Source organism: Acinonyx jubatus, chromosome B3 (assembly GCF_027475565.1).
Source record: "Acinonyx jubatus isolate Ajub_Pintada_27869175 chromosome B3, VMU_Ajub_asm_v1.0, whole genome shotgun sequence".
In the NCBI taxonomy this organism is placed as follows: domain Eukaryota; kingdom Metazoa; phylum Chordata; class Mammalia; order Carnivora; family Felidae; genus Acinonyx; species Acinonyx jubatus.
The window spans coordinates 32,571,660-32,597,547 of NC_069386.1; the positions used below are offsets into that span (position 1 = coordinate 32,571,660).

General features: G+C 44.4%; 2 protein-coding genes across 14 annotated transcripts in view; one reads left to right on the forward strand and one right to left on the reverse strand.

The window, feature by feature from the left end:
* ADPGK (ADP dependent glucokinase) overlaps positions 1-4,598 on the forward strand; it is a 28,221-nt gene extending 23,623 nt beyond the window's left edge. For 3 of the 7 annotated variants that reach the window (XM_027067723.2, XM_053223754.1, XM_053223751.1), the window contains 2 exons: positions 223-321; positions 3,022-4,005. In XM_027067723.2, the coding sequence (XP_026923524.1) occupies positions 223-321; positions 3,022-3,576 (654 nt within the window). In that variant the 3' untranslated portion in view covers positions 3,577-4,005. Of the gene's footprint in view, positions 1-222; positions 322-3,021 lie in introns of all 7 variants that reach the window. The other 4 variants (XM_027067725.2, XM_053223752.1, XM_027067724.2 and 1 more) reach the window with 4 other exon arrangements.
* A 7,078-nt stretch (positions 4,599-11,676) lies between these two features.
* Positions 11,677-25,888, reverse strand: part of BBS4 (Bardet-Biedl syndrome 4) — a 54,835-nt gene continuing 40,623 nt past the window's right edge. The window contains exons 1-11 of one of the 7 annotated variants that reach the window (XM_053223759.1): positions 23,012-23,062; positions 21,861-21,916; positions 21,581-21,708; positions 18,721-18,775; positions 17,699-17,767; positions 16,573-16,725; positions 16,299-16,470; positions 14,639-14,708; positions 13,884-14,025; positions 13,156-13,357; positions 11,691-12,648 (exon numbers count right to left, since the gene is read on the reverse strand). In XM_053223759.1, the coding sequence (XP_053079734.1) occupies positions 12,539-12,648; positions 13,156-13,357; positions 13,884-14,025; positions 14,639-14,708; positions 16,299-16,470; positions 16,573-16,725; positions 17,699-17,767; positions 18,721-18,775; positions 21,581-21,651 (1,044 nt within the window). In that variant the 5' untranslated portion in view covers positions 21,652-21,708; positions 21,861-21,916; positions 23,012-23,062 and the 3' untranslated portion in view covers positions 11,691-12,538. Of the gene's footprint in view, positions 12,649-13,155; positions 13,358-13,883; positions 14,026-14,638; positions 14,709-16,298; positions 16,471-16,572; positions 16,726-17,698; positions 17,768-18,720; positions 18,776-21,580; positions 21,709-21,860; positions 21,917-23,011; positions 23,066-25,888 lie in introns of those variants that run through there. The other 6 variants (XM_053223758.1, XM_053223755.1, XM_053223756.1 and 3 more) reach the window with 6 other exon arrangements.

Here is a 25,888-nt window from a genome sequence, read left to right on the forward strand (position 1 = left end):
CAGACAGGGGCGGTTCGCAGTGCCCTGAGTCTGTGACCCCAGCGCCTCCCTGTTGGGAACAGTGTCCCCTGTCTGGAGGCTGTGGTGACTCCCGAGGCTTAGAGTTTTCATGATGAGGCAAAGAAGGCAGTGACCCGAGGCACTGCCTCTCGGCCTTGACCCTTTCTTCCCTCCTGCGTGACTTCTGTCTTTAATGGCACCGCTGCCCTCTTCTGTTCGCAGGTTGTGACCTCCATTTCTGACATCCCCACTGGTATTCCAGTTCACCTAGAGCTGGCCAGTATGACCAACAGGGAGCTCATGAGGAGCATTGTGCATCAGGTAACCACATGGGCAGCACGTGAGGCCCTCTGGCGCCCTCACCCTCGTGGGCCTTGCTGAGAAGCGCCGTTGTCCAGTGGGGCCAGCTCTTTGGGCTCAGGGGCCGGCTTACTGAGGTGTGGATATTCTGTCATGCAGTCCTGGGGCCATGGAGATCCAGATAAGGAGTCATGGCCATTCTGGAACAGGATCTCTTACTAGGTTAGAAGTATGGCAGCGTAACTGATGGATTTTGTGGGTCCTGTTTCTCCCGGAGTGGAGAAGTTGAAAGTGAATGGTTTTTGCGGTAGAACTCCAAGGAGAAAACCACAGGTCCAGCTCAGCTGCTTTCAGTTGAAACTCCAGAAGCTCAGAGGAGAAGAACTTTAGGGGAGCTTCACTCCCTTACCACCAGGCACCAAGGTATTCAACTCCTGCCTCTGGACAACAGCAGTGCTTAGGTAGATCTGGGAGTGTGGTGCTTGAACACAGACTTCGGAAGCCGGGGTTGGGATGCCAGTTTGCCGCTCTCTAGCTTTATCAACTTAGGCAAGTTACTTAACCTTTCATTGTTTTAGTATTTAACCTATTTAATGGGTAATATATTCATGTGGTTCAAAACCCAAAAAATACTAAGATACAGTGAAGTCTCCCTGCCACTGTTAGTAACGTTCTTGGTTTTATCTGTATACTACCAGAGTCACTGTGTACAAGTATAAGCAAATGTGGGAATATATCCTTATTTTTTTGTCCTTTTTTTACCCCAAAAGATAGCACAGCACACCGAATACAGACCATTATGCACTTTGCTTTTTCTCACTGATGGGACTTTGGAGACCTTTTCTCCACCATCCCCTGGGAAGCATCCTGTCTTTTCACAGCCAGACAGTGAAAGGGAGCCCAGGTTGCTTAGCCCATCTTGGGCATCTTGGTTTCTGTCCTTTGCTGGCCCATCAGGAGGTGCAGGGGAGAAACTTGTACAGGATTTTCATTTCCCCGAGAGTAAGTAGGTACATATGTTGAATTCTCAGAAGAGCTGTTAGGTGAAGCAGAGAAGGTCTTTGTAAATTTAATGCTGCCAAGACACCCTTCGTGAGAGCTGTGCCCATTTCCTGCTGCTAGAAATCTTTACAAGTGTTTATTCCCTCTTTTCCTTGCCACGAGAATGTGATTAGAAACTTGTATTCTTTACCAATCTGATAGGTGAAAAATACTTGAATATTTGTGTCTTCTTTTAATAGACTTTACTTTTTAGGGCAGTTTTAGTTCATAGCAACAGTGAGTAGCACGTGGTGCATTCCCATATACCTGCCACACACAAGCCCACCACCTCCCCCGTCGGCACCTCGCTGCCCTGCAGTGTCACAGCTGTGAGTGCCTGACCCTACACTCAGGTCGCCACAGCCCACAGTTTACGTTGGGTTTCACACTTGCTATTTCTCAGTAGAGTTTTTAATTTGCATTTCTCTTTTGACGTTATCTTTTCACTTAAAAAAAAAGCCATTTTTATTTCATTTTCTGTGTGTCTGTTTAACCTTTCTGAGCCTCAGTTCCCTTATCTGTAAAACAGAGGTGATCCCTCCTTTGAGAGGGTTACAGTAAGAATGGAACGAAATAAAGCCATCCACTCAGGGCCCGGCACACAACATGCCATAAATGGAGGTGCTATTACATTGGCAAAGGTACAGACCATTGGTTTTTTTGTTTCTTTTTGTTGTTTTGTGTTTTTTTTTATTTTTTTTTATTTTTTATTTTTTTTGAGAGAGAGACCGACAGAGTGTGAGCAGGGGAGGGGCAGAGAGAGAGGGAGACACAGAATCCGAAGCAGGCTCCAGGCTCTGAGCTGTCAGCACAGAGCCCTACATGGGGCCCGAACTCAGACTGTGAGATCATGACCTGAGCCGAAGTCGGCCGCTCAACCGACTGAGCCACCCAGGCGCCCCTAGACCATTGGTTTTTAAATAATAAATATATTCACATGCACCCACACATACCCCTCCCCCTCCCGCCCTCCCTCCAGGGGCTCCTTTCTCTTGCACAACCTTATGTGCGGTTCTCTGGCTCTAAGGAGAGAAGTGCTGAGTAAGAGATAGTGAGTTAGACACAGTGGTTCCCCTTGAGACAGAAACAGGCTTAGCGGCTTCCATTCAGTACCCTTTTGCACACGGTTATTACTGAATACAGTCTTCCCTACCCCACACCTGCTTAAAAAGCTTAGCTCTAACCTGAAATGTTTCTCCTTGCTTCTTGGTGTTGTGTACATGGAACCATGTGACCCTGACTGTGTTGGTAGGGCCCTCATTTACTGGTACAGCACCTGCTGGTGTTCAGGAACCGGGAACGCAGTCCCACCAGTAGGAAGAGGGTCTGCTGTGTATGCAAAGGCAAAAGCGAGGCCCATGGAAAGCAATACGAAATACGTGTTCCCTCTGCCCTTTGTCTTAGATGAATATAACAAAAGACTGAGTCTAAAACGGTGTGACTGCAACTTTCTGGTCAAATCCCAAGTGATAATGAGGGTGTAGTTAGAGGTGCAATAGCCAGAGCAGCGACCTGTGGTCCGTCACTTCCCCAGCGTGTGCATCAGGGGTGGGGAGTCCTGTGGTAGGAAGAAAGATGCCATACTGCCTGCCTTCCCTGACTTCAGTCATTGGCTGTGTCCTGAGGCATCTTGGGAGTTGGATGTTCATCAGGAAGAAACCTCCACTTTGTTTCTGTTAGCAGGTCTTCCCCGCGGTGACTTCCCTTGGGCTGAACGAACAGGAGCTGTTATTTCTCAGCCAGGCGGCATCTGGACCTCACTCGTCCCTCTCTTCCTGGAATGGTGTCCCTGATGTGGGTATGGTCAGCGACATCCTCTTTTGGATCTTGAAGGAACATGGGAGGAGTAAAAGCAGAGCCTCAGACCTCACCAGGATCCATTTCCACACGCTGGTCTACCACATCCTGGCAACCGTAGATGGACACTGGGCCAACCAGCTGGCAGCTGTGGCTGCGGGAGCTCGCGTAGCCGGGACACAGGCCTGCGCGACAGAGACCATAGATGCCAGCCGAGTGTCCCTGAGGGCGCCCCGCGAGTTCATGACTTCCCACTCAGAGGCCGGCTCCAGGATCGTGATAGACCCCAGCAGGCCGGTCGCAGAGTGGCACAGGGAGGGGGTATCCTTCCACTTCACACCAGTACTGGTGTGTAAAGATCCCGTTCGAACCGTGGGCCTCGGAGATGCCATTTCTGCCGAAGGCCTCTTCTATTCAGAGGTCCGCCCTCACTATTAGGGAGGTGGCTACGGGTCACTTCCCTGAGGAGAGCTAGCCGATGTAAGAACTACAGGCAAAATAGGATGGAGGGTGTCAGAACAGTTTCTAGATCTAATTGAAAGATAGCCAAAGAGACAACAGATTAAACTGTATCAGATACATTCCAGCCTGTTGAAGATTTCACAAAAACATTTCAGGTTTTAATCAGAATTTAGCTGTCTACTAACGAGACTGGATTTTTGGTTTTTTATGTTGTGTGTTACGGGGGTAAAACTTGATTCCCATATTCCCATTTTACGCAGCCTTGCCAAGTATCTTAGGCCAGACTTTGCCCTGGAGAGCATGTCAGCTGGAGAAAGCACTTCCCCTGTTGCCCCCTGAGGAAGCGCATGCTCGCTCACCCGAACTCCCGGTCTCCAGTAAAGCCCAGCGTGAGGGTCCCGTGTTTTCTGGGCTCCGCGCTCACGGGCAGGATCTTGATTTCCATTCAGTGTTACAATGAAAATATTTAATGAGCACACCTTCTGAGTCTTCTGCTCTCAACCTTAAGACAGAGCCACAAATGAGGACAAAACAGTCACTCCCGTGCATCACAGTCACAGCAGAGGCCGGGAGTCCTGTGCAGCCTTTGCGGGGGCCCGCGTTCGTCATTTGTTCAGAAGCCTGGCTGACCTGCAGAGCGGCCATGGGAGCTGCTGGGCCCTGTCTTCGTGCCCTGGCTCTGGAGGTTGTAGGCTGGCTGGTCAGAGGACCCCAGCCTGGGCCCGGTCCCCTCCCCCAGCTCTGGACACACTTTCCACAGTGGAGGACTGATCTTTGTTCGTTCGGATCCTTGAAGGAATTTACTTTTACAACTGGAATATGCTTCTGTGTGTAACAGATCATGTTTGTTTTACATCGACGCACCACATCCATTAAAAAGTTTTACCTCATAAGAGCCCCAAGATCATGAATAAATCTGTCATGTATTTATTTTTTTATAAATCAAGGAGACTTCTGTGTGCTTTTAAATATATTAAAAATAATTTACATTTCAGGAATCCTAAGTCTGTGATTTTGTTTCTTTCCCCACCACTCTGGAGCCAGGTAAAGTATGAATCATTCTGACCTTGACTAAGGTGTGAGCTGTACGTTACTCTGCTCTTCAGGTGTTTGGTTATCTTGTCTTCCTTTCACTGGGCAGGCAGCCCCACACACTGAGCCTGAGCTATATTGGTCTGTCCTCTGTTGGTTTAAGGTGACAGAAGACAGTAGTTTCAAGCAGCAAAGCCGCTGTGAAACAGTTTGAAAGTTTGGTGAGTCTTCTCAGTTGTTCAAAGAACAGTATAAATATGGCAGCGGGTGGCAGGCCCACTTAGGTCAGGGGTGACCATTTCATACCTGGCTCATAGCAGCTTCTAGAACTGCAAAGCTACCTCAGATTCTTCATTTATGACCTCTCCTTTCCCGCTTTGGATAAGAAGGAAAGGCTTGATTACTCCTTCAAAGAAAATGTAAGCCTAGAGCTTGAAACTCAAAGCAAATAGCTTATTAAGGAAATCTCTGGCTGCTATTTCATCAGTCTCTGCTTCCAACTTAGGTTAAAAATAAACACCTACTTTCTAGCCTATTTGTATTAGAAAGGTTTAAGTGAGAAGAGATTTGTTTTCCCAAGAATTGGAATAACTCCTTGTTTACGTTATAAACCTAAAACTTGGAGAGCACTGAGATGTTTTCCATGTGACTTTTTCTTACCATCTGTCTCTATAGAAGTTGTGTCTACTGGCCCCTGCCCTTGGTCTATGCGAGTTCTCCAGTTTGCTCTGGTGTTGTCAATAAAGTGTAATCAGCGCGTATACCTTAGAGCAATATTTTTCAAAAGATGGGTCTTGAAGTATTGATAGTCACGAAATCAATTTGGTGGTTAACACAAAAGGTATCAAGATGCATCCTACTCAGGGGCAAGTACTCTTTTTGTGAATCTTTACATGTGCCTGAATGCGTGTAGTCGGGAACGTACATGCGCCCCTCTGAACGTCCATCCTTTAGAGGAGTCAGCTAATCTTTGGAAGGAAGACTGGACTCATGACCTAGGACAGGCTTTGTGGAAGTGAGCTGGCAGGGCAGGATACAAGCAGGCCTCAGGCCTCTCAACCCTTCGCTCCAAACTGTATTTTACAAAAGTTTCCACATATGACTTGATATGAAGAAGGGTGAAGATCCACCGGACTAGGAAAGGGTGCCTGGTGAGAAATGAGCCTTCCTAAAAATGTTCTGACACTCTTACGTTTGCTTGAAATTGATTTAAAGCCAGGGAATAGCGCCAGCACACAAAACACTACTGAGATCAGAATCTGGCCAAAAATCGGTAATCTCTACCTTGCAGATTGAGTTTGCATTTTATTGTCGAGTTTAGTGGGGAAAGGTGAGTCATCAGAAGAAATCCAAATTCTATGCGGGGTGTTGAGATGACGTGTGTGACAGGGCATGTTACCTGCGCTGAGCCTTACTTTCCTCATCTGTAAAACGGGGTGTAGTCTGTATCCTTAGGGTTCTTGATTAAAGGAGAATGCTGTGCAAAATAGCATGGCACATGGTGCATATTTAAAAGTTTAAGAATTGTCACTGTTACTAAACTGAACAGGTGATTTCCTGGGTCTCTTTAGAACTGTTTTTAAAACATTGAGAAGTTACCACAATGATTTAACATTTCACTTTGGAGTCTTGTCATAGGTAAAGATTTGCATACAGTGAAGCGACACAAATTTCAAGGGTACCATTGAGTAGGTTTGACAAATGTATGTGCCCATCTAACCCACATGCCTATCCAGGTACATAATGTTCCCATCACCCCAAAGTGGCTACACCATTTTACTCCCACTAATGATGTAGGACAGCTCTGGTGGCTTCTCAACGTCCCCAAGATTTGGAATTGTCAGTTTAATTGTAGCCATTTTGGAGGGTACAGAGTGGCATTTCATTGCAGTTTTATTTTGCATCTATAACATTCTTTGTGTTTATTGGGGGGCTGTTGATTGGGTGGTTCGTTTTGAGTTGTAGGAGTTCTTTATATATCCTGGATATAAACTCTTTGTCAGATATATTTTGTGACTGTTTTCCCAGAATATACTCCCAGTCTGTAGTCTGATACTTTTCTTCATGGCTTATTAGTCTGAAGCACTGGACTATTCCTGTCCTACCTGTAGTCTCATTATTTTCTTCTAGGAACTGTAAAATTTTAGGTTTTACATTTAGGTCCATCATCTATTTTGAGTTACTTTTGTGGATGGTAACAGATTAGGATCAGATCCACTTTTTTCTACACCGCTGTCCAGTCGTTCTGGCACTGTTGAAAAGACCTACTGATCTATTTGCACCCTCACCTCCCCATGCCAGCACCACGTAATTGCTATTTTGGTCAAGTCTGGAAGTGAGGTAAGTCCTCCAACTTTGTTCAAGATTGCCTTGGATGTGCTGAGTCCTTTGTATTTCCCTCACATTGGAGAACCAGCTCTCAATTTCTACCCCAAAACCTGTTGGGCTTCTAGGAATCCACGAACCTATTTGGAAGGAATTTTGATCTCAACAAGAGTTAGTTTCCCAGTGTGTGAACATGGCCTATTTTGGTCTTTTTCACTACAGTGCTTTGTAGTTTTCAGGGTACAGGCCTTACATGTATTTTGTTAAATTCATCCCTAAGTATTTCATGTCAGTACTATCTGACAGTATTGTAAATGGATTTTTTTTGAATTTCATTTTCAAACAGTTCCTTGGTGGAAAACAATTGATTTTTGAACACCGACCTTACCAAATCCAGTTATCACTGGTGGCACCTTCATTTACTTGCTTTTAGGATTCCTTAGGTTTTTCTATATAAATAACCATGCCCTTTTCTACCTGTGCCTTTTTATTTCTTGCCTTTAGAACACTGACCAGAACCTCTAGTATAATGTTGAACAAAAGTCGTAAAAGCGGACATCCTTACCTTGGTCCTCTTCTTAGGGGCAAAGTATTCAATATTTTACTGTTAAATGTGATACTGCACCTTTTTCCACAGATGCCATTTGTCAAGTTGTTGATGCCACCTTCTATTCCTGATTTGCTGGGGTTTTATGATGGCTTAAAAGTTGCTTTTTCTGTATCTACTGAAATTGTGTGACTTTTCTATTTTGTTAACACAAGAAACTACTTTTTCAAATATTAAACCAAGAGTTTAACTTCCTGGGATAACCCCAACTCAGTCGTGATGTACGTAGTTACCTTTTTATATTTTGCTGGATTTGATGCACCAGTACTGATTTGCTATTAAGGACTTTTGTACCTATGTTCATGCAGAATGGCCTGCAGTTTCCTTATTCTGTAATGTCTTTGTCCAGTTTTGATATCAGGGTTATACTGGCCTCATAAACAAGTTGGAAAGTTTTTGCTATTTTCTAAAAATTTTTGTCAAGTTGGATTTAATACAATTTACCAGCTAAATCATCTGGGCCAAGAGTTTGCTTCAGGTAAGTTTTGATTTATAAATTCAGTTTCTTGAATAGGACTTTAAAAAAATTTTTTTTTTAATGTTTATTTTTGAGACAGAGACAGAGCATGAACGGGGGAGGGGCAGAGAGAGGGAGACACAGAATCTGAAACAGGCTCCAGGCTCTGAGCTGTCAGCACAGAGCCCGATGCGAGGCTCGAACCCACGAACCGTGAGATCATGACCTGAGCCGAAGTTGGATGCTTAACCGACAGAGCCACCCAGGTGCCCCTTGAATAGGACTTCTAAGGTTTTACATTTCCTCATTTCAATTTCGGTAAGTTATTTTTCAGATTTTGTCTGTTGCATACAAGTTGTCCGTTTTGTTCTAAAATTGTTCATATTCCTTGATCTTTCTCTCCATACTTTCTGTAATGCTGTTCCCTCTTATTGGTGATTTGTCTCTTTTCTTCCTTCATTAGTTTAGCTGCGGTTTTGTTGTTGTTGCTTTCTTATTTTTTGAGAGGGAGAGAGGGAGAGACAAAATCCCAAGCAGGCTCCACAGTGTCATCGCAGAGCCTGACATGGGCTTGATCTCACAAACCATGAGATCATGAACTGAGCAGAGATCAAGTGTCACTTAACCGACTGAGCCACCCCAAGTGCCCCTTGTCATTTTTTTTCCCCACAAACTTTTGGCTTTTTAGATGTTTAATATTTGTCTACTCTTATTTCGGGTATATTTTGCTCTTTTCCTAGCTTAAGGTAGGAACCTCTACCACTGATTTTCCAACTTTCTCTTCCGATAGAAGCATTTACAACTATAAGATTCCCTCTAAGCACTGCTTTTAGCTGAATCCCACAAATTGTGATTTGTTTTCATTGTAAAAGTATTTTCTCTTTTGATTTCTTTCTTGGCTTGTGAGTTATGTGTGTTTAGCTTCAAAATATTTAGGGGTTTTCTAAACATCTTGTTAATTTCTAATAGAATTTCACTGTGGTCAACAATTGTGTAAATTTCAGTCTTTCGACTCTGAGACCTGTCATGTGGCCCAGCACATGCTCTGTCCTGCTGAATGTACTATGTGCAGGGTCTAGTGTTCTCTAAATGTCAGTTAGGTCAAGGTGGTTCATGTGTACTTTTACACTTCCTAATTGTAACAACTGCAGAAAGAGGGAGTGCCAGCATATCCAACTATGACTGGGGATTTAATTCTGTCGGTTTTTACTTCATGTATTTTGAAGCAATGCTGTTAAGTGCATATACTATATATGTTTCTTCTACTGAATTGAGCGGTTTTATGAAATGTCCCTCTTTATTTTTGGTAATGCTCCTGGTTTTGAAATCTACTTTATCTGGCATCAATATAGCACTCTGGACTTAGGCCTGTAGCTTGAGATACGACATTCTCCATCCTTTCGCTTTCAGTGGCAGATAGCTGGGTTTATCCTTTCTTTACTCTTCAATTGGAATGTTTAGTCCAAGTACTTTTTTTAGTCTAATTACATTTTAATGTAATTGTGGACATGATTGGATTTACATTTAACATTTTGCTATTTATTTTTTTCTTTGTTCCCTTTTTTGTTCCTCTATTCTTCCTTTCCTGCCCGTTAGTGGTGAGGAGGGTGTTAATTGAATATTTTTTTAAATATTTTTTCTCTCACCTTTTTAGCTATAATTCTTTGCATCTTTTTAACGGTTGCTCTAGGCATCCTTAACGTTTCACAAACTATTAGGAATAACTTTGTACCACATCATGTAAGATATAAAAACCTTTTTCACTCATTGAGTTCCGTGTACCCGCCCTTCCTTTAGTTACATTTATTTATGTTAAACCTCACAATATAATTTTTTGCTTAGAACAGTCACAGTATTTTTTTTTTTAATGTTTACTTATTTAAGCAAGAGAGAGGGAGAGAGAGAATCCCAAGCAGGCTCCTGGCTGTCAGTGTGGAACCCGATGTGGGACTTGATCTCATGATCCGTGAGATCATGACCTGAGCCGAAATCAAGAGTTGGATGCTTAACTGAGCCACTCAGCTGCCCCAGTCACAGTATTTTTAAAAAAATTAAACCAAGATAGTGCTTTATATTTACCCACTTGTTTACACTTGTTATCTGTGGAGGACTGATCAACATGAGCTACTCTGCCATTATCGGATAATGATTCTTCCTTAAAAACAAAATGACTGTAATCTTATATTCCAAAGTTTTGTACTAATACTATTCAGTAAAAAGGGCACTTTTCCCATTGCTAGTTCATACCTATACTTTCAAGCCATCTAAAACCACGTCTGTATTTTGTGACCATGTACTTTGCCTCATTTTCCTAATTCTGTGAAAAATTATGACAAGAGCAACTCCCACAACTAGAGATCGGAAAAGCTCCTTTCTCACAGAGAGAGAAACTGCAAACCCACATGCACAAAAGGTTGGGCAGGTGTAACCTAGTACAACTGACCCCTGAACAACTTGGGTTTAAACTGCACAGGTCCACTTACATGTGGATTTTTTTTTTTTCAGTAAATACATTGGAAAGGTTTTTTTTGAGGTTTGTGGCAATTTGAGAAAACTCAGATGAACCATGTAGCCTAGAAATATCAAAAAAAAATAAGAAAAAGGTATGCCACGAAGGCATGGATAACGCTTAAAAAAGCAGGAGCTTTGCATCGGAGTTCAAATCCTGATCCTGATCCACTTACCTTGGAAAATTCATTTTGCATCTCCCAACCTCAGCTTCCTCCTTTATGGAGTGGGGATGACAGTATCTTGGAAGGGTTCCATGTGACCATTCCCTTCCTGAACCTTTTCTTGCCTTCCCCAACACCACTCTCTTGGCTTTGTCTCTTCTATCACTGTCACAATACAGTTTCCCATCTTGGGTCCCCCATCCTCGCTTTCCCTGGGGGCTCCTTTCAAATCTGTGCTTTCAGCTAGAGCCCAAATTAAATTACTCCTGCACCTTGATCTTCAAGCCAGATTTCACATCTGAAATCTATTCCAGTGTCTAGTGTCACCACCTGGAGGTCTCAAAGATAAACACGTCTAAAACTAGACCCCATAAGCCTCCACTGGTGTCCCCCGTATTCCTCTTCCCTGGTTTATGGAACTCTCCCAGCAGTGGATGCCCTTCTGACAGTCCTCTTAACCTGCTACATCCAGTCCCCAATAGTATTCTACTGATTTCACTTCCTAAACTCTAGGCCCCCTCACCTCTACTCCATCTCTCAGTTCATACCCTAATCATTTCTCACCAAGACCTTTTCATTCATGGGCACAAGAGACTACACACTGATATAAAAGTGAGCTTTCTCAGCTGCTCAGGGTATAAATCCTGGTTCTTCCACATACCAGCTGCGTGGGCCAGGGCATTGCTTCTGACACCTTGGTGTTTACTTCTGAGATACGAGAACTGAAGAGTTTCCCGCTCACTTAGCCGCTGCTTCAATGTCAAAACAGACAGAGTCATAACATAAAAAACTCCATAGTTTGGTTTGGCAATAGGTGTCCTCACCTTTAAATTATGGTAATTATAGGACACTTCAAGTGCAAAATGGGGACTGGCCCTCAAGCAAATTGCTGGCGTACCATCTGTCGGGGCTGCTGCAGCAGAAGCTATGTTCGTACTACACAGGAACTTGGCCTTGAGGTTCCTTCTCTAGTTTCAAACTAGTTTTGGAAGTAAGACTGTGATCATAGGTTCTTTTAAGAAGTTTTTATTGTGATCTCTTATTTTTATACCCAAGTTAACAACTTTTCCCAAAGGGATGATGATACATAATCTTTATTCTAAAAAGGACATATAATGAATTGATAGCATCTGGCCAGTAGTATCATTGATGGTCTTAAATAAAAATTAGTTAAGAAGCTCTTCCTTTCCTTTTAATCGCTGGTGCTGATACCAGACCAGCTCTTCACTCCTACTTCTTATCACACTGACATGATCTGACTCCACACTCTGACCTCTCTCAAGAACAAGCCACAGGGCCTTGTTCTGGATTCCCCTGGACAAGCATAGCTGGAATATTCAACCTCAATATACAGAGGTTTTTTTCATCATTTTTCCCCTTAAATTTAGAGTGTTAGAGCTGGATTATTAATCCAAGATTTGTTTGCCTTGGAGGCTGCCATGCCCCCCAGTCTGAGGACCATCTCAGCTAAGCCAAGGCTTCATCATAACAGAGCTAATGAGTAGAGGTCTGTCTCAGACTTTCCTTCCGCAAAGGAAGGAGGAAGTCATCCAGGAGATGACGGTCATTTCAGAAGCAAACAGCATCACGTGCCCTGCTGGCTCTTGAAGCTACAAACACAGAGCCGTGAGCCCTGCTCTTAATTCTGAAAGGACCTGTCTGGTCCCAGCTGACGGGGCTGATGAGAGGCTGCTAGGCCTCAGGCTCCTTGGGGTCATCACAACACATCCTGCGGTCCTTGGTGCCCAGGGAACACACTGGCGTCCGTGCTGCCTGTGTCGCGTGACCTTTCCTAATCTGCTACATCCTCACCAGAGAAACCTATAGTCCGGGGTCATCCTACTCCTATTTTTCTCTTATTTGTGCAGATGCTTCATTTGGATGTGCTTCCACAGTAGGCTGTGGCTCCAGAGGCAGAGATGGTGGCTTTGTGAGATGGGATGTTCCTCCAGCACCTAGCAACAAAACAAACAGCTTGAATTCTCAGTTCCACGGTTCTTGAAGAAATCACATTGTCAAATTTCAAAAAGAAACCCTGTATCTTTGAGGACCAGCGGGGACTGTGACGTATCTTTGCAGCTATGAAGTTAGACCATCGCTAAGAAAGCAACGGTCAAGTTTGCCTTCAATGACTCACTGAAAACATCTTTAATTACCTGCGCAATGCTGACTTATGCGATCTTGCTTTAATTGTCACTGCTTTAGCAGAACAGAAGGTGCTGTCATGTATTTCTAAACTTGAATACTGTAAACCTCTGACTAAGCCTGTTCCCTCCGACACAACTTGCCTTAAGGAAGCAAGTGCCAATTTGGCCAGCATATGGCTTCTTCCCCTTCTAGGAATACTACTTGGACGTGTTCTGAGTCTGAGAAGTGTCAGCCTCACTTAAAGCTGTCATCTCTCGCTGGCACATGCAGCTTGTACCCACGAGGATTCCATGGAGCTGTGCGCAGCCTCCTACCTGAGGGGAGCTTCCCGTATGCAGCTGCTGAAGACATTGCCTGTCCTAGGGCTTGATTAGAGCCCAGAGGCTGCTGGAGACTGGCAGCTTTGCTAGTTGAAGTGGTCCGGTGCTTTGACTTGGTGTCTTTAACTGGTTTCGTCCAGACCAGTGCCTCCCCGACCTGGAGGGCAGCTCCCAGCTTCTGGGCCATGTCCACCATCTTGTCCCCACATGGGAAGGAAAAAAAAGTCACAGAGAGGACCGGCAGAGTGAAGCCTACCCACCTCTTCCACCAGGGAGTGCAGGTGAAATCATGTCTAACGGTACTAGTATTTGAGAGAGAAAGTATTTATTGCAAGGAAATCATTCTCAAACAGCAGAGAATACAGACTGCCCTTAGTGGATGGCAAGGGAGCACATACATATAGGATCTCAAAACCTAACAATTCAAGTTTGGTGCCTTACAGAGCTCAACTCCTGCCTTTCCCACATAAGGAGAAGTGAGGAGAAGCTGCAAAGAGACAGAGACCTCACATCAGTTGTATTATCAATAACATAACTCCATAAGCCTGAACTTCCTCTTACTATTTTATTCTAGGGAAGTTTTTTCTCAGGATGTTCCTAATTGGAGATTTCATGCTGCCAGGAACATCAGAGCCAAAATGACCGTAAACCTATAGAATACCTGATATCTGGATTATTTGGGCTTCATTCAGAAGCCTCCCAGGAGCTAATAAAAGACATACCTCGGCATCAAATTCCAGAGAGCTGCTGTCCTGCAGCAGGTGGACCTTCTTCTCCATCTCCTGATACTGAGCCAGGGCACCCTGCTTCTCGCCCTGGTTGTACAGCAGCACAGCATAGTTGAGGTTTACTAACGGGTTACACCTGTGGCAAACAGATTCCATGGGGCTCAGGCTCTGCAACCAGTGGTCATTCAGAGATCCCTCTCGTTACACAAAAAACAAAAACCGGTTACGCAGACATTTCTCTATTCCACAGCAAGGTAAGAACACGCGTGCCGTGTGGACCTTTGGAGAAGCATCAAGGAAGTAACTGCCCAACCAGCAGAGCAAGAGATATTGGGACCAAGTGTGATGTCTCAGCCCTCAACGGAGGCCACCAGGTCAGGTTTGAAAAGGGGATCCCTACCCTGCTGCCTGGCAGATGCCAGCAGAATAAATCCCAGGAGAGTTAAGTTGATCTTAAACTAAGTCCAGAGTCCTGTCTGATATTCCAGCTAGCCCATGGCTATCAGCACCCGAAGCCCACTGCCAGCTCCTGGAAACATTTTCTCAGAAAGAGCCAGTGTCTGTTCCCGCTGAGCCACCGTGTGCTTAAGGACCACATCCTTCTGCAGTCAGGCCCCCCCACTGACCCCCAGAGCAGGCATCTGGGCCGCTGCTCAACTGCCCCGCACGCCCCAACTGGGCTGTGGCGCCACCTGGTGGCTTCTGAGAGTCCGACCCGCCCCAGTACCACTCCTGACAGAGCAGCTTACTTATCCAGGCGGATGGCTTCCGCGTAGGCTCTCTTGGCGTTCTCTGGGTCTTCCAGATTGGTCAGAGCCACTGCAACAAAGAAAGTGGGCACTGTGACTGGGGAGCCCCTTGTGGAAAACAAAAGGAATGTTTCAAGACCACAGTTCATTCAACCCCCAAACTGAACTCCTCCTTTGCCGTCTCGGCTCCTGGCACGACCGCCTTCGGTCACTCAGCTTAGATGCCCGGTGTCACCTGCTTTGATGGTGTCTCTCCACAGTCAGTAGCCAAGTCCTGCGAATCCTGTTTTTTGTACTTTTCTTTACTGACACTGCCCTTGTTCAGATGCAAATTGTTTCAGGCTTTCCATTTCTTCCCCACAGCAATGTCCCCACCTGCCTCCATCCACTTTGCCACCAAGCTGCCAGGAGTCTTCCTGCCTTACAAACAAATCTGACTGTGTCACACCACCCTACTTAAGAATCCATTACCCACAACCATGGTCTTTATAAACGTTTGTATAGCAACAGAACACACTCTCCTTTGTAATCAGCATTTTCTGGAAACCTGATGTATAAAACAAAGAAAAACAGAGCTGTTTTGAAAGCCAGGCCCACCCGACCTCCCCACCAAGCTACACACTCAACTCTCCTGGACACTGAAGAGAAGATCTAGGAATACGGTTGGAAAACCTTGGCCTCTAGGATAAAAGGCCAGAGTCCCAGCATTCTTCTCCTGCCCGCCTCCCACTTCATGTGGCCCTAGACCAGCTTTCCTGACTCCTCCCCCACTACACCGCACAACACGACCGGCCACTCGCCGCAGGACACATGGTGCGGCCACGGCTGCATGCCTTTGTTCCCACGACGGCCGAGCCAGTGAGTTCCAGCTTAGCCTTCAAACTGCAGTGTGAAGGCCAGCTCTAGTTTGGGAGTTAGAAGTGTGGCCCGTGCCTTACAGTAGGGCTGTACTGTTCACAGAACTGAGCTCGCTTTGTATTCAGGCAACCCCCAATTAACCACCATTCAATTTGCTTTTGCAACCGTTCTCTGATAAATAAGTTCCCCACAATAATAATAACCACCACCACCACCTGTCAACGGGAATAAGGAAAGTGCTTTTGGGCTTACACTTAGTAAGTCCAGTGGAGAAATACCCCCAGAAAGAATATTATCAGTACTTCAACGTTATAGTAACACTCACATTAATAATAGGCCAATGATATAGTGACAACAAAACCAATAGCTACTAGTCACTGGTTATTTATTACATAATCTTCCCTCTCTACTAGAAATCCAGTAAGTAGTGGAAATGGGACCCTTCCTAAAGCCCAAGCTCTTAACACTAGATGGTATCTGGAATTTATAGCTAGACTCTCACTCTTTCTCCACTCCTCCTCTTTATATAAATGAATTGTCAGCCAAGGGAAAACCACTGGTAACAGATGAACTAGGGATGATCTTGATTTAACCTGTTGGTCTCTGAGTGAAATGCCTGCAGGCTAGAAGCAACTAGCTATTCTGTCATCTTTTTCAGGCTTTAGGACACTAATCTAGATTCCTGTGGGATCTGCGAGGCAGTGGCTTCTATGGGACACTTAACCACTGGCCTCTTATGATTCTAAGTCATTTTCCCTCCTCACAAACCACGGAGGGGGTTTTCCACCTAAGTGTCTCTTACCAGCCAAAAGCATGTAGAGCTCCCCCATCTTTGGCTGGAAGTTGATGGCCGCGCTGAGGAAATGGAAAGCTGACGCATACTGCTGCATTGTCAAGTGGACAAGGCCCAAGTTATACAGAATCTTCCAATCAAAGGGTGCCAAGTAGTTGGCTCGTTTCAGGCAGCTGATAGCCTGCAGGAGAGATGGGACACGAGATGAGAGGCCAGGGTAGGCCCGGCAGACCCAGTAACTTGCGTGTATGAACACGAACAAGGAAGGTGGGGAGACACTCACTGCCACATATTTCTTCTTGCCAAAGAAACACATTCCGATGTTGTTCCAGAGTGGAGGACTTTCTGGAACGGCACAAGCTACAACTCTGTACTTGGTGAGGGCAACATCAAAGTCCCCGTGGGTCTGCATCATGCTGCCTGCTGCCAAAATGGCCTGCAAACACAGGACATGGACAACTTATAATTCAGCCGTTCCCAAAAGGCTATAGTGGTGAAGCAGACATTCTGGGTGTAGGTACTCAACAGGGTACTTCTTCCAGAGACACAAAAGGTATATTTAAGCTACTGGGATAAATGCTGATGAGGAATGTCCCTGCACCTCACCGTGGCTTTCTCCAGCACAGTCCAGAAAAAGAAAAGAGAAAATGTCAGTGACCCTACTTGGCTCATTTGTTTCCTACTTCCGGTCAAGGAAGTCAACATTTCAGAGTCAAGGCCCTTTGAGGAAAAACAGCCTTTAATCTGCCCCCTGAACTCCCTACGTGGTACCCCAAGTACTCTAGACAATTCAGAAACTCCCGTCTTTGACCACTGAAGGTACAGCTCCTTTGACCACCGGACAGGGTGAGCAAGCTTCAGGCGTCATCAGGCTGGCCCTTGCATTTGTCCAAGGAAAGGTGTCAAGGTGGGGAGCTGACGGAGTTAACACGCCTTCTATGACTTCTCAGACAGGACGAGTCTGTGTCTGACATCAAACTCGTTCGGCTGCATCTCCCTCCATCATGTTCATCTTCTACACGATCTTCTCAGCTCCAGAGTCGTACCTGGACGAGAGTTGTCATTGCCAGTCCACTAAGAATCCAGAAGTTATGTCACCAGAATGACCTCTGACGGCAGTCGTGGAGGCTTTGCTCACTCCCTAAGCAGCACACAAACCTCACCAGCACTACGACCTCATTCTCTGCAGAAGTTACAGGCCTGTTATAACACGTGCTCTTTTAGAAAACAAAAGCAGAGCCCTAATGTTTTACAACCTCTTCAGATAAGAAGGGCCATGTCTATTTAAAACTTAGTTCTAAGAATAAGGTAATTTCTCAGGTATCCAAAATGCTCTCTAGGGCCAGATCGCCCCTGGCAGCAGTGGGAGCATCTGAGTAAAGGCTCTGGGGTTTGACGGCCTGCAATACCTTGTAGTTGGTAGGGTCATAGGTCAGTGCATTTCCAAGATGTTCGAATGCCTTCTGGTAAATGCCGAGCTTGGAGAAAAAGCAAACCAGAGAATTACATCAGGGGGAGATGGCAGTTAAGGAGTCTGGCCAACCACACCCTGAACAGAGAAACACACTGACGTTCTGAGTTCTCATGATTAAAAAAAAAAAAAAAAGCAGCTACAGATACCAGATAAAAAAAGAAAACTAAAATCCCCTTATTTGTTGATTTGTCCCCTGATAAGGTCAAAGTATCTATCTGCCAGGAACCACCTCTGCCACGCTTTGCACACTAATGCCTCTTGGCAGGAAAGGGGCTGGTTAGCCTCATTCCCCTGGGGCCAACCTCCCAAGCCAAAGCCAGGAAGGCCTACGGTTAAGCTCCTGATTCCTTTTAAAGAAAAACAAAACAGCCAGAAAGGCCACCACAGAGGCATAGCTGGAGGAGTAGCTGAGCAGGGAACTTGGAGAGTTCATGGGGGCAGGACAGGGACAGACCCTCAGGGATCCCTGGGCCTCGGATCTGCAGGCTGATACAGAGAAGTGGAGGCGCTAAAAAGATGCCATTTGTGCTCAGGAAAACACGGAGGGGACAGGAGACTTCTTATTCGAGACAGTGTTTTGCCTTCTCGTTCCTGTAAGATCCAGCTGGGAAGGAGGGGTGGAAACAGACTCTGCCCCAAAGCCCGTTGGCCAGCGCCAACCTGCATCAGGCTTTCTCCCCCCAGCAACACCATGCCGGCCCTACTGACCGGTCATTTCTCATAAATGCTCTTTCCTTAAATGGGTAAGTAGCCTCAAGCAGGCTTATTTGCTTCTGATTTGAATGCAGAAAATCACTTCCTTTAGCAGATAAAAAATATCAGATGCAGAGAGTAAGGTTCACATGACCGTTAGGAAGATGCGTTAAAGTAAAATCAAAATTCAGGGAAACCACAATCCACACACATCCAAAAGCATTTCTAACACCAGTGCACGAATGAGTAAAGGGTTCTTATTACCTGTAAGTAGAGTAATCCCAAAGTCGTAAGAAGTTCTGTATTCTCTGGTGAGAACCTGCAACACAGATCGGTGCTCAGAGGGAAACTAGATGCGTACAAGACACACCAGGACACCTGCACAGTGACGTGCCCTCACGAGCAGTGGCGGACACTTTTTGCCTCCTCCTCCCCATGACCATTCCCGAAGTCCTTTGGGAATTTCCTTCTAAAGTAGGTTATCTCAACCCTGGCTACAGGGTGGACTGCTCAGCAAGAAAGAAATGGGACTTAGCATCCAGACTCCTTTCAGGATCTTTCTCCTTAGGGCCAAAGTCCTAAGAAGAACTTATAGAATATTCTCTGTGACGGTCCTGATTATACTGATATAATTAAAGACCGATTCTCCATAAATCAAGTCAGTCTAGAAAACAACACAGCGACAGCCAGTTCCCTCTTGTAAGATTTTTTTTTTTTTTTCTGGTCTCACTGTACTGACAATGCCAGCCAGCAGGGTTCTCTGTGTAATTTAGGATCCCAACGGCCCTAATGCTCTGCTCTCCATATTAAACAAAAACACATACTAAAGAGCCAAACTAAACAGAAGAAGGAAGATACTCACCAGCCCTAGGAAAGAATTAGCCATTGGCTTTGGGGACTAAACACTGACTTAAGTAAAACGTTATTTGCTTTCCCAATCCCTCACTGACACTTGCCTTTATCGCAAAAGTTAAGCAACACTTAACAGAGCTGAGATGTTCTGTCTATAGGACCATCAGCAGCTTCAACAGTGAAAATGGCAAAAGGCAAGGAACTGTCTCCAGCACTGGTCCCATGGAGAGACCAGAACAAGAGGGGCCAAATCCCCAACTAGAGGAAGGTTGAGCTGAACAGAGTTTACTCAGTTCAAATGGATATTTGCCCTTCACTTTCTGCCATAATAAATATCCATTTTGATCACTTCCCTCCCACAAACCAACTTTCATGATTCTGGTGGCATCTCCCCCCGAACTCCCCACCAAAACATGACTACCATCTCCAAAGCTATGAGTCACAGACAATGGTCTCCATTCTCACGTTCCAAATTCTCAAGCTGTCCCCTTATTCCCTTGGGAATTTTAGTGACTTCAGTCCTTGACGAGCCACTGGAAGAATATCACCCCTAAGATTTATGTGAGCTAATCTCAAAGAGCCAACTTTAAAAGGCAGAAGTCAGCGGGACACCTTGGTGGTTCAGTTAAGCATCAACTTTGGTTCAGATCATGATCTCGTAGTTTGTGAGTTCGAGTCCCGAGTCGGGCTCTCTGCTGAAAGCTCAGAGCCTGGAGCCTGCTTTAGATTCTGTGTCTCCCTCTCTCTCTGCCCCTCCTCAACTCTCTCTTGAAAATAAATAAATATTTAAACAAAAAAAAATTTTTTTAAGGCAGAAGTCAGGGATCAAGGCTTCCACCCTGCCCCACAGAAGCTTAAAATATGCTACATGGATTGGGGGGAGGGGTGCCTGGCTGGTTTAGTTGAATGTTGACTCTTGATTTTGGCCTAGGTCATGATCCTAAGGGTCATGGGATTGAGACCTGCAACGTGCTCTGCGCTGAGCATGGAGCCTGCTTGAGATTTTCTCTCTCCCACTCTGCCCCTCTCCCCTGATGGTGCTCTCTCTTAAAAAAAAAACAAAAAACAAAACAAAAAAAAGCTACGTGGGCTCCTTCCTCTAATCCCTGTAAACTTAGCTTCTTGGTGACAAGTCTTTCGTAGCTTAAAAAACCAAGGGACTTTTATGTCTTTGTAGATATAAAATGTGGTTGAAGACAATTCAGAGAGTGTTTAACTGATACAACCAGAAAAGTGACTATCATGGTAGAAGGCAAAGGTAATTAACAGAAATCTAAGTTTAGTTCAGAGACTAATTATCAGGAATAATAGACTTTGTGGCCATGCTTCCTGTTAAGTGACAAAACAAACATGACATTTTGCTACATTTATCCTACTTAAAACAAACAAGACCCTATACAAAAAAGACAAGATAGTACATGTCCCTAGAGAAGAAATATGGAACAGCATCCTGAGAAAGCCAGTCAGTTCCATTATCAACAGGGGTTTCGCCTACCCTAATCATGTTTTAAGAACACAGATATTGGGGAAGGGGTAGGGAGAACGCCTGGGTGGCTCAGTTGGTTAAGCGTCTGACTCCTGGTTTTGGCTCAGGTCATGATCTCAGTTTATGGGGCCGAACCCCGTGTTGGGAGAACAGAGCCTGCTTGGGATTCTCTCCTTTTCCCTCTCCCCTACTCACTCTCTCTAACAAACTTAAAAAAAAAAAACACAAAAAACACCACAAAACATATTGGTTTCATGCTAATAAAGGCCAGATGTTTATTAGTGAGTCAGATTTCTGACCCCAATGTCCCCGGAAAAAGATATGCTATAGAAGTGAAAACCATAATGGCAGAGTAGCAGCTGACTCCAAAATCTATGTGCGCCTTCCTCCTGAGCACATGTGTACCCACTTCCCTTGCAGCTAGTGGCCACCTCATCCTCACAAACCACCACCCCTCACCATAGCCTGAAACATGGATGCTACATTAAGTCAGCTTCACCACGCAGGTGAAGACAACAATGTAAGAAATGGTGGGTTAATAAAGAACCTGGATCCCTGACTGACCTTGGGGAGCAGAGCTGTCCAGCTAGGCTAGGCTGGCCATACTGACGGGGGAGAAGCACAAGTCTTTTTATGTAAGCAAGCCACAGGGAGCTTTTAACCTTGGCCTGAACTGTACTCTAACTCACACAACTAATAGTCACAGGAATCCATCTTAGGCTTGGGGGTTCATATGTCTGCTCCCACTTGTCTTCTCATTGCCTTAAAGAAAACAAACATACTTACTCCACTGCTTTCTTGTAGATTTCAATGGCCTTGTCCAAGTCTCCCTCCAGCAGGTGGATCTTCCCCAGCATTATGTAAGTCAAATCATGCCTGTTAAGATGTAGGGCATTGTGCAGCTGCTCTTGCGCCTAACAAGATTGATGGAGTAAAGAGAACCAAATCACTACAGGAAAGGACAATGTCTTCGTATGGCTAACGTAAAGATAGAGCTCCCCCTTTCTAACGCAGACACATCACATCTCAGCAAACAGCCCCCACTACCCAAAAAACTAAAACATACCAAAACTGCTTGCTGACAGGACAGCTGGCAACATGAGGTGTCTGCCTCTGGAGCCACTTGGGAGAGTTTATACAAGATGATTAACCTTTTTGAGTGTTTTCTCCATCTTGGTATTCATACCCATGACTCATGCCTTCATAAGTCAAAGGGATGTCTTAGTACAGAAGACAGCACTGCCCTGAACTCAGTCCCAGCTGCACCACTGACCAATTGCATTACCTTCCCCAGGGTGGACTGCATTTTCCTCACCAATATTTTGATAAATGAATGAATGGACTGTTCTCATTTATTCACTCAACATGTATCCACTAAGTATCTATTGTTCTAAGTACTAGGGATACCAGAGCTAACAAAACAAACCCCTTGCTCTGGAAGAGTTTATATCCTAACAGATATAAAGGGCTTCATTTAAGACATTCATTGATTCAACAAGTATTTACAGAAATGTCAAGTATTATATTTGCTCTGTTAGCTTTATAGTAAAATCTAAATATAATTCTCCTTCTCCTAAGTACAGGTCTGACCCAAGAACAATCCTATCTCTCCCTTGGCTCAGAATAATCTGATGAATAGAAATGTACTTGCTTGGAATATTCTCTGAGGAGAAAACTCTCCTAACCAAGCATATAAAACTGTAGCTCTGCCCAGGAAACCTGAAGAAACCCACTAAATATAAAAGTTCTCACACGGAAAATAACACTAAAAACAGAAACTCAAAAATCAGATCCACTTAAAACTAAAATTCATTTCCAATGACCTCAAAAACTAAAATCAGTTGCTGTCAGAGCATAAGACTTTTAACACTTTTAACACTTCCAGACTTAAAGGTTCACTTTTTGATATCTAAATTTTATTGAACATTTGTTTCCATACTAGTAAATTAAACTGGGGTGGAGAAGAAGAGAGAAAAGCAATTAGATTGCCATTCCCTCGTAATAGTTCTAGAGTTTGTCATTTTGTTGCTAAAATATGGGGGGGAAAACAGATGGATGAAAAATAATAAATATGGGGATAAATGTACATGGCACTTTGGATTTTTACTTCTCCAAATCTCTACAAGCACTTCCTAGAAATAATACAAAACCCTCAGCGAACCCTCAGTGAAGCCCCCAGCCAAGAACTCAACCACCACCACCATTTCCATCAATTACCTTTTTGAACTGTTTCAGATAAATGTAGCAAACTCCTAGGTTATGACAGATCTCCTACACATGAAAGAAAGTAAAATAGCATAGGTGTAAATTCCACAGTTACCAGCAGAATGAAACATCAGGCATCTGGGGATTGTACTGTTCAGCAAAACTTACATTTTAAATGACACAACAGGTATTTCATACCTAAATACATTTAAAAACCATTTTTTACGTTTATGAGAAAGAGAGTGTGTGCATGAGCAGGGGAGGGGCAGAGACAGGGAGAGAGAGAATCTCAAGGAGGCTCCATGCTGTCAGCACAGAGCCTGACATGGGGCTCAATCTCACAAACCTTGAGATCATGACCTGAGCTGAAATCTAGAGTCAGACACTTAACCGACTGAGCCACCCAGGCATCCCCATACTTAAATACACTTAAATACACAAAATGGACTCTTTAAAAACTCAGATTATAGGAGATAAAAGCAGAATAACAGGTGATCTTCCTGGGTGTTTGACATACATACATACCCAGGCCACTCACCCCAAGCTTTCCTTCTCAGAGGAGACTTGCCACAGCCCCTGCTCCACCCGAAGGAAATTTGTGTGTATGTATACATAAATAAATATATGTGTGTGTCAGAGTTCCTTTCCTCGTAATCCAGAATTGGCTACATGATGTGGACTTGAGGACCAACAGCACCATCTGGAGGCCACTAAGACGGAATATATGTAATTGGAGCCTGACAGCTGTAGTCTACAAACCCTGGCCCACAGACCAAATGCATCCTCTGCCTTTTCTTGTAAATAAAGTTTGATTAGAACACAGCCACAATCACTTGTTACACATTGTCTACAGAACTTTCACACTAGAACTTCAGAGTTAAGTAGTTCAAAAGAGACTATATGAAGCCACAAAGCTTAAAATATTCACTTAGGCCTTTTACAGAAACAGTCTGCCAACTGCTGATCTACAGAAAGAGAAAATGAAGCAGAAATGCAGAGGAGCCACCTTGGTCACTAAAAGTTTTCCAGTTCTAGTTCACTGTAAGACAAGCCTGTGGTTCCCTGACCTTGAGTTTCATAAAATCGCTGAAGTTCCCTTATGCTGAATCCCCCTTTATTTACAGTAGCTTGAGAGAAAGGAGAAAGCAAAGGTGAGGACCTTCCTGTTAGTAGTGGAGAGATGCGGAAGCACATCCAGGCCCAGAAGCATCCCTGTCTGAAGAACCATGGACCCCAGAGCTCAGAGACAAATGGTTTAATAGGTTCCAAGTCTCTTAAAATAACAACAAGATAGGGAAAACTGATTGAGTACCTACTTCACATCAGGCTCTATGCCAGATGGTTTTCATATATGCATTACTATAATTTTCCCAGCAAATCTGAAATACAGGTGTAACGATTCTGATTTGAGAGATAAGAAAATTGAAGCTCAGAGAGGTTAAATAGTTTGCCTAACTTAAGCCAGGAGGTGTCAGCACTAGGATTTTTCTTTCTTTTTTTAGGTCTCTCTCTCAAAAATAAAATAAAACATTAAAAAAAATTTTAAAAAAACCCAAAACATAGAATCACCATGGACTCCTCATTCTGTCCCAACAACCATCCAACCCATTCTCCCATCTACCCCACTAGTTTATAAAATATCAGATAGCATAACATTTCATCTACAACCTTTCAGTATGTATTTCTTTTTTTTCTTTTTAATTTTATTTATTTTGAGAGAGAGAAAGCGAGCGAGCAAGCAGGGAAGGGGCAGAGAGGAAGAGAGAGGGAGAAACAGAATTCCAAGCAGGCTCTGCACTATCAGCACAGAGCCTGACACAGGGCTCGAACTCATGAACTGTGAGATCATGACCTGTGCTGAAACCAAGAGTCAGATGCTTAACTGACAGAGCCACCTAGGAGCCCCTCAATATGTATCTCTAAAGGATAAGGTTGGTTGTTTTTTTTTTTTTTTTACTACCCACAATACCACTATCATACTTGGAAAATAATAACTGCTCATATCAGATACTGATTTATGTTTAATAAACATAAAACCCATAAATGTCTCACAAGCACACAATTTTTTCCCTTAAATCACAATCCAAATAACGTCCACACACGGCAAAGCACTGGGACCCGAACTCAGGCTTGCCTACAAAACTTGCGTACTTTCCCCTTTATCACGTAACAATGTACACACAGAGCTAGAAAAAGAAGAAACGCATCTGTGCTTGTCTTTTAAATGTCCTGAAAGCTAACTAACCCCCAACTCTTTAAAATAATTTTCAGGGTGCCTGGGTGCTCAGTTGGTTAAGCATCTGACTCTTGATTTTGGCTCAGATCATTATCTTGTGGTTCAAGAGTTCGAGCCCCCCACCGGGGCTGTACAGAGCCTGCTGGGATTCTCTCTCCCTCTCCCTCTCTCTCTCTGCCCCTCCCATGTTCTCTCTCAAAATAAGTAAAATGAACTTAAACAAAAGTAGAAAATCATTTGCCATAGATATTACTTGAGAAGGCAGCAGCAAAAGGCCTTAAACTGACAACAAAGGAAATTTGAGAAGGAAAACAGAACAAATAAGAGTTAAATCATGTGTTTCACAGAATGAGGGAATCCAGCAGACATCCTGCAAAAGGCAGCTGGTACAGTGGAAAAATGATAGGCCGAAAGCGAGGAATCTCAGAGTCCAGGCCTGAATTCTAGCTCTGGTTCTGCCACCACCTCACTGTGCCCCCTTGAACAAGTAACTCCATCTAGCCAAAGCCTCAGCTTCTCACCTCCCTCAGCCCAATCGGGTAAATTCTCCCTACTTAACAAAGCTGTTCCAGAAGTCAAAGGAGGTAACAGCAGGGGGAACTATTATCCCCCTGTTGCAGCTGGACTGTGGTATAAAGTAAGGCCACAGGAAC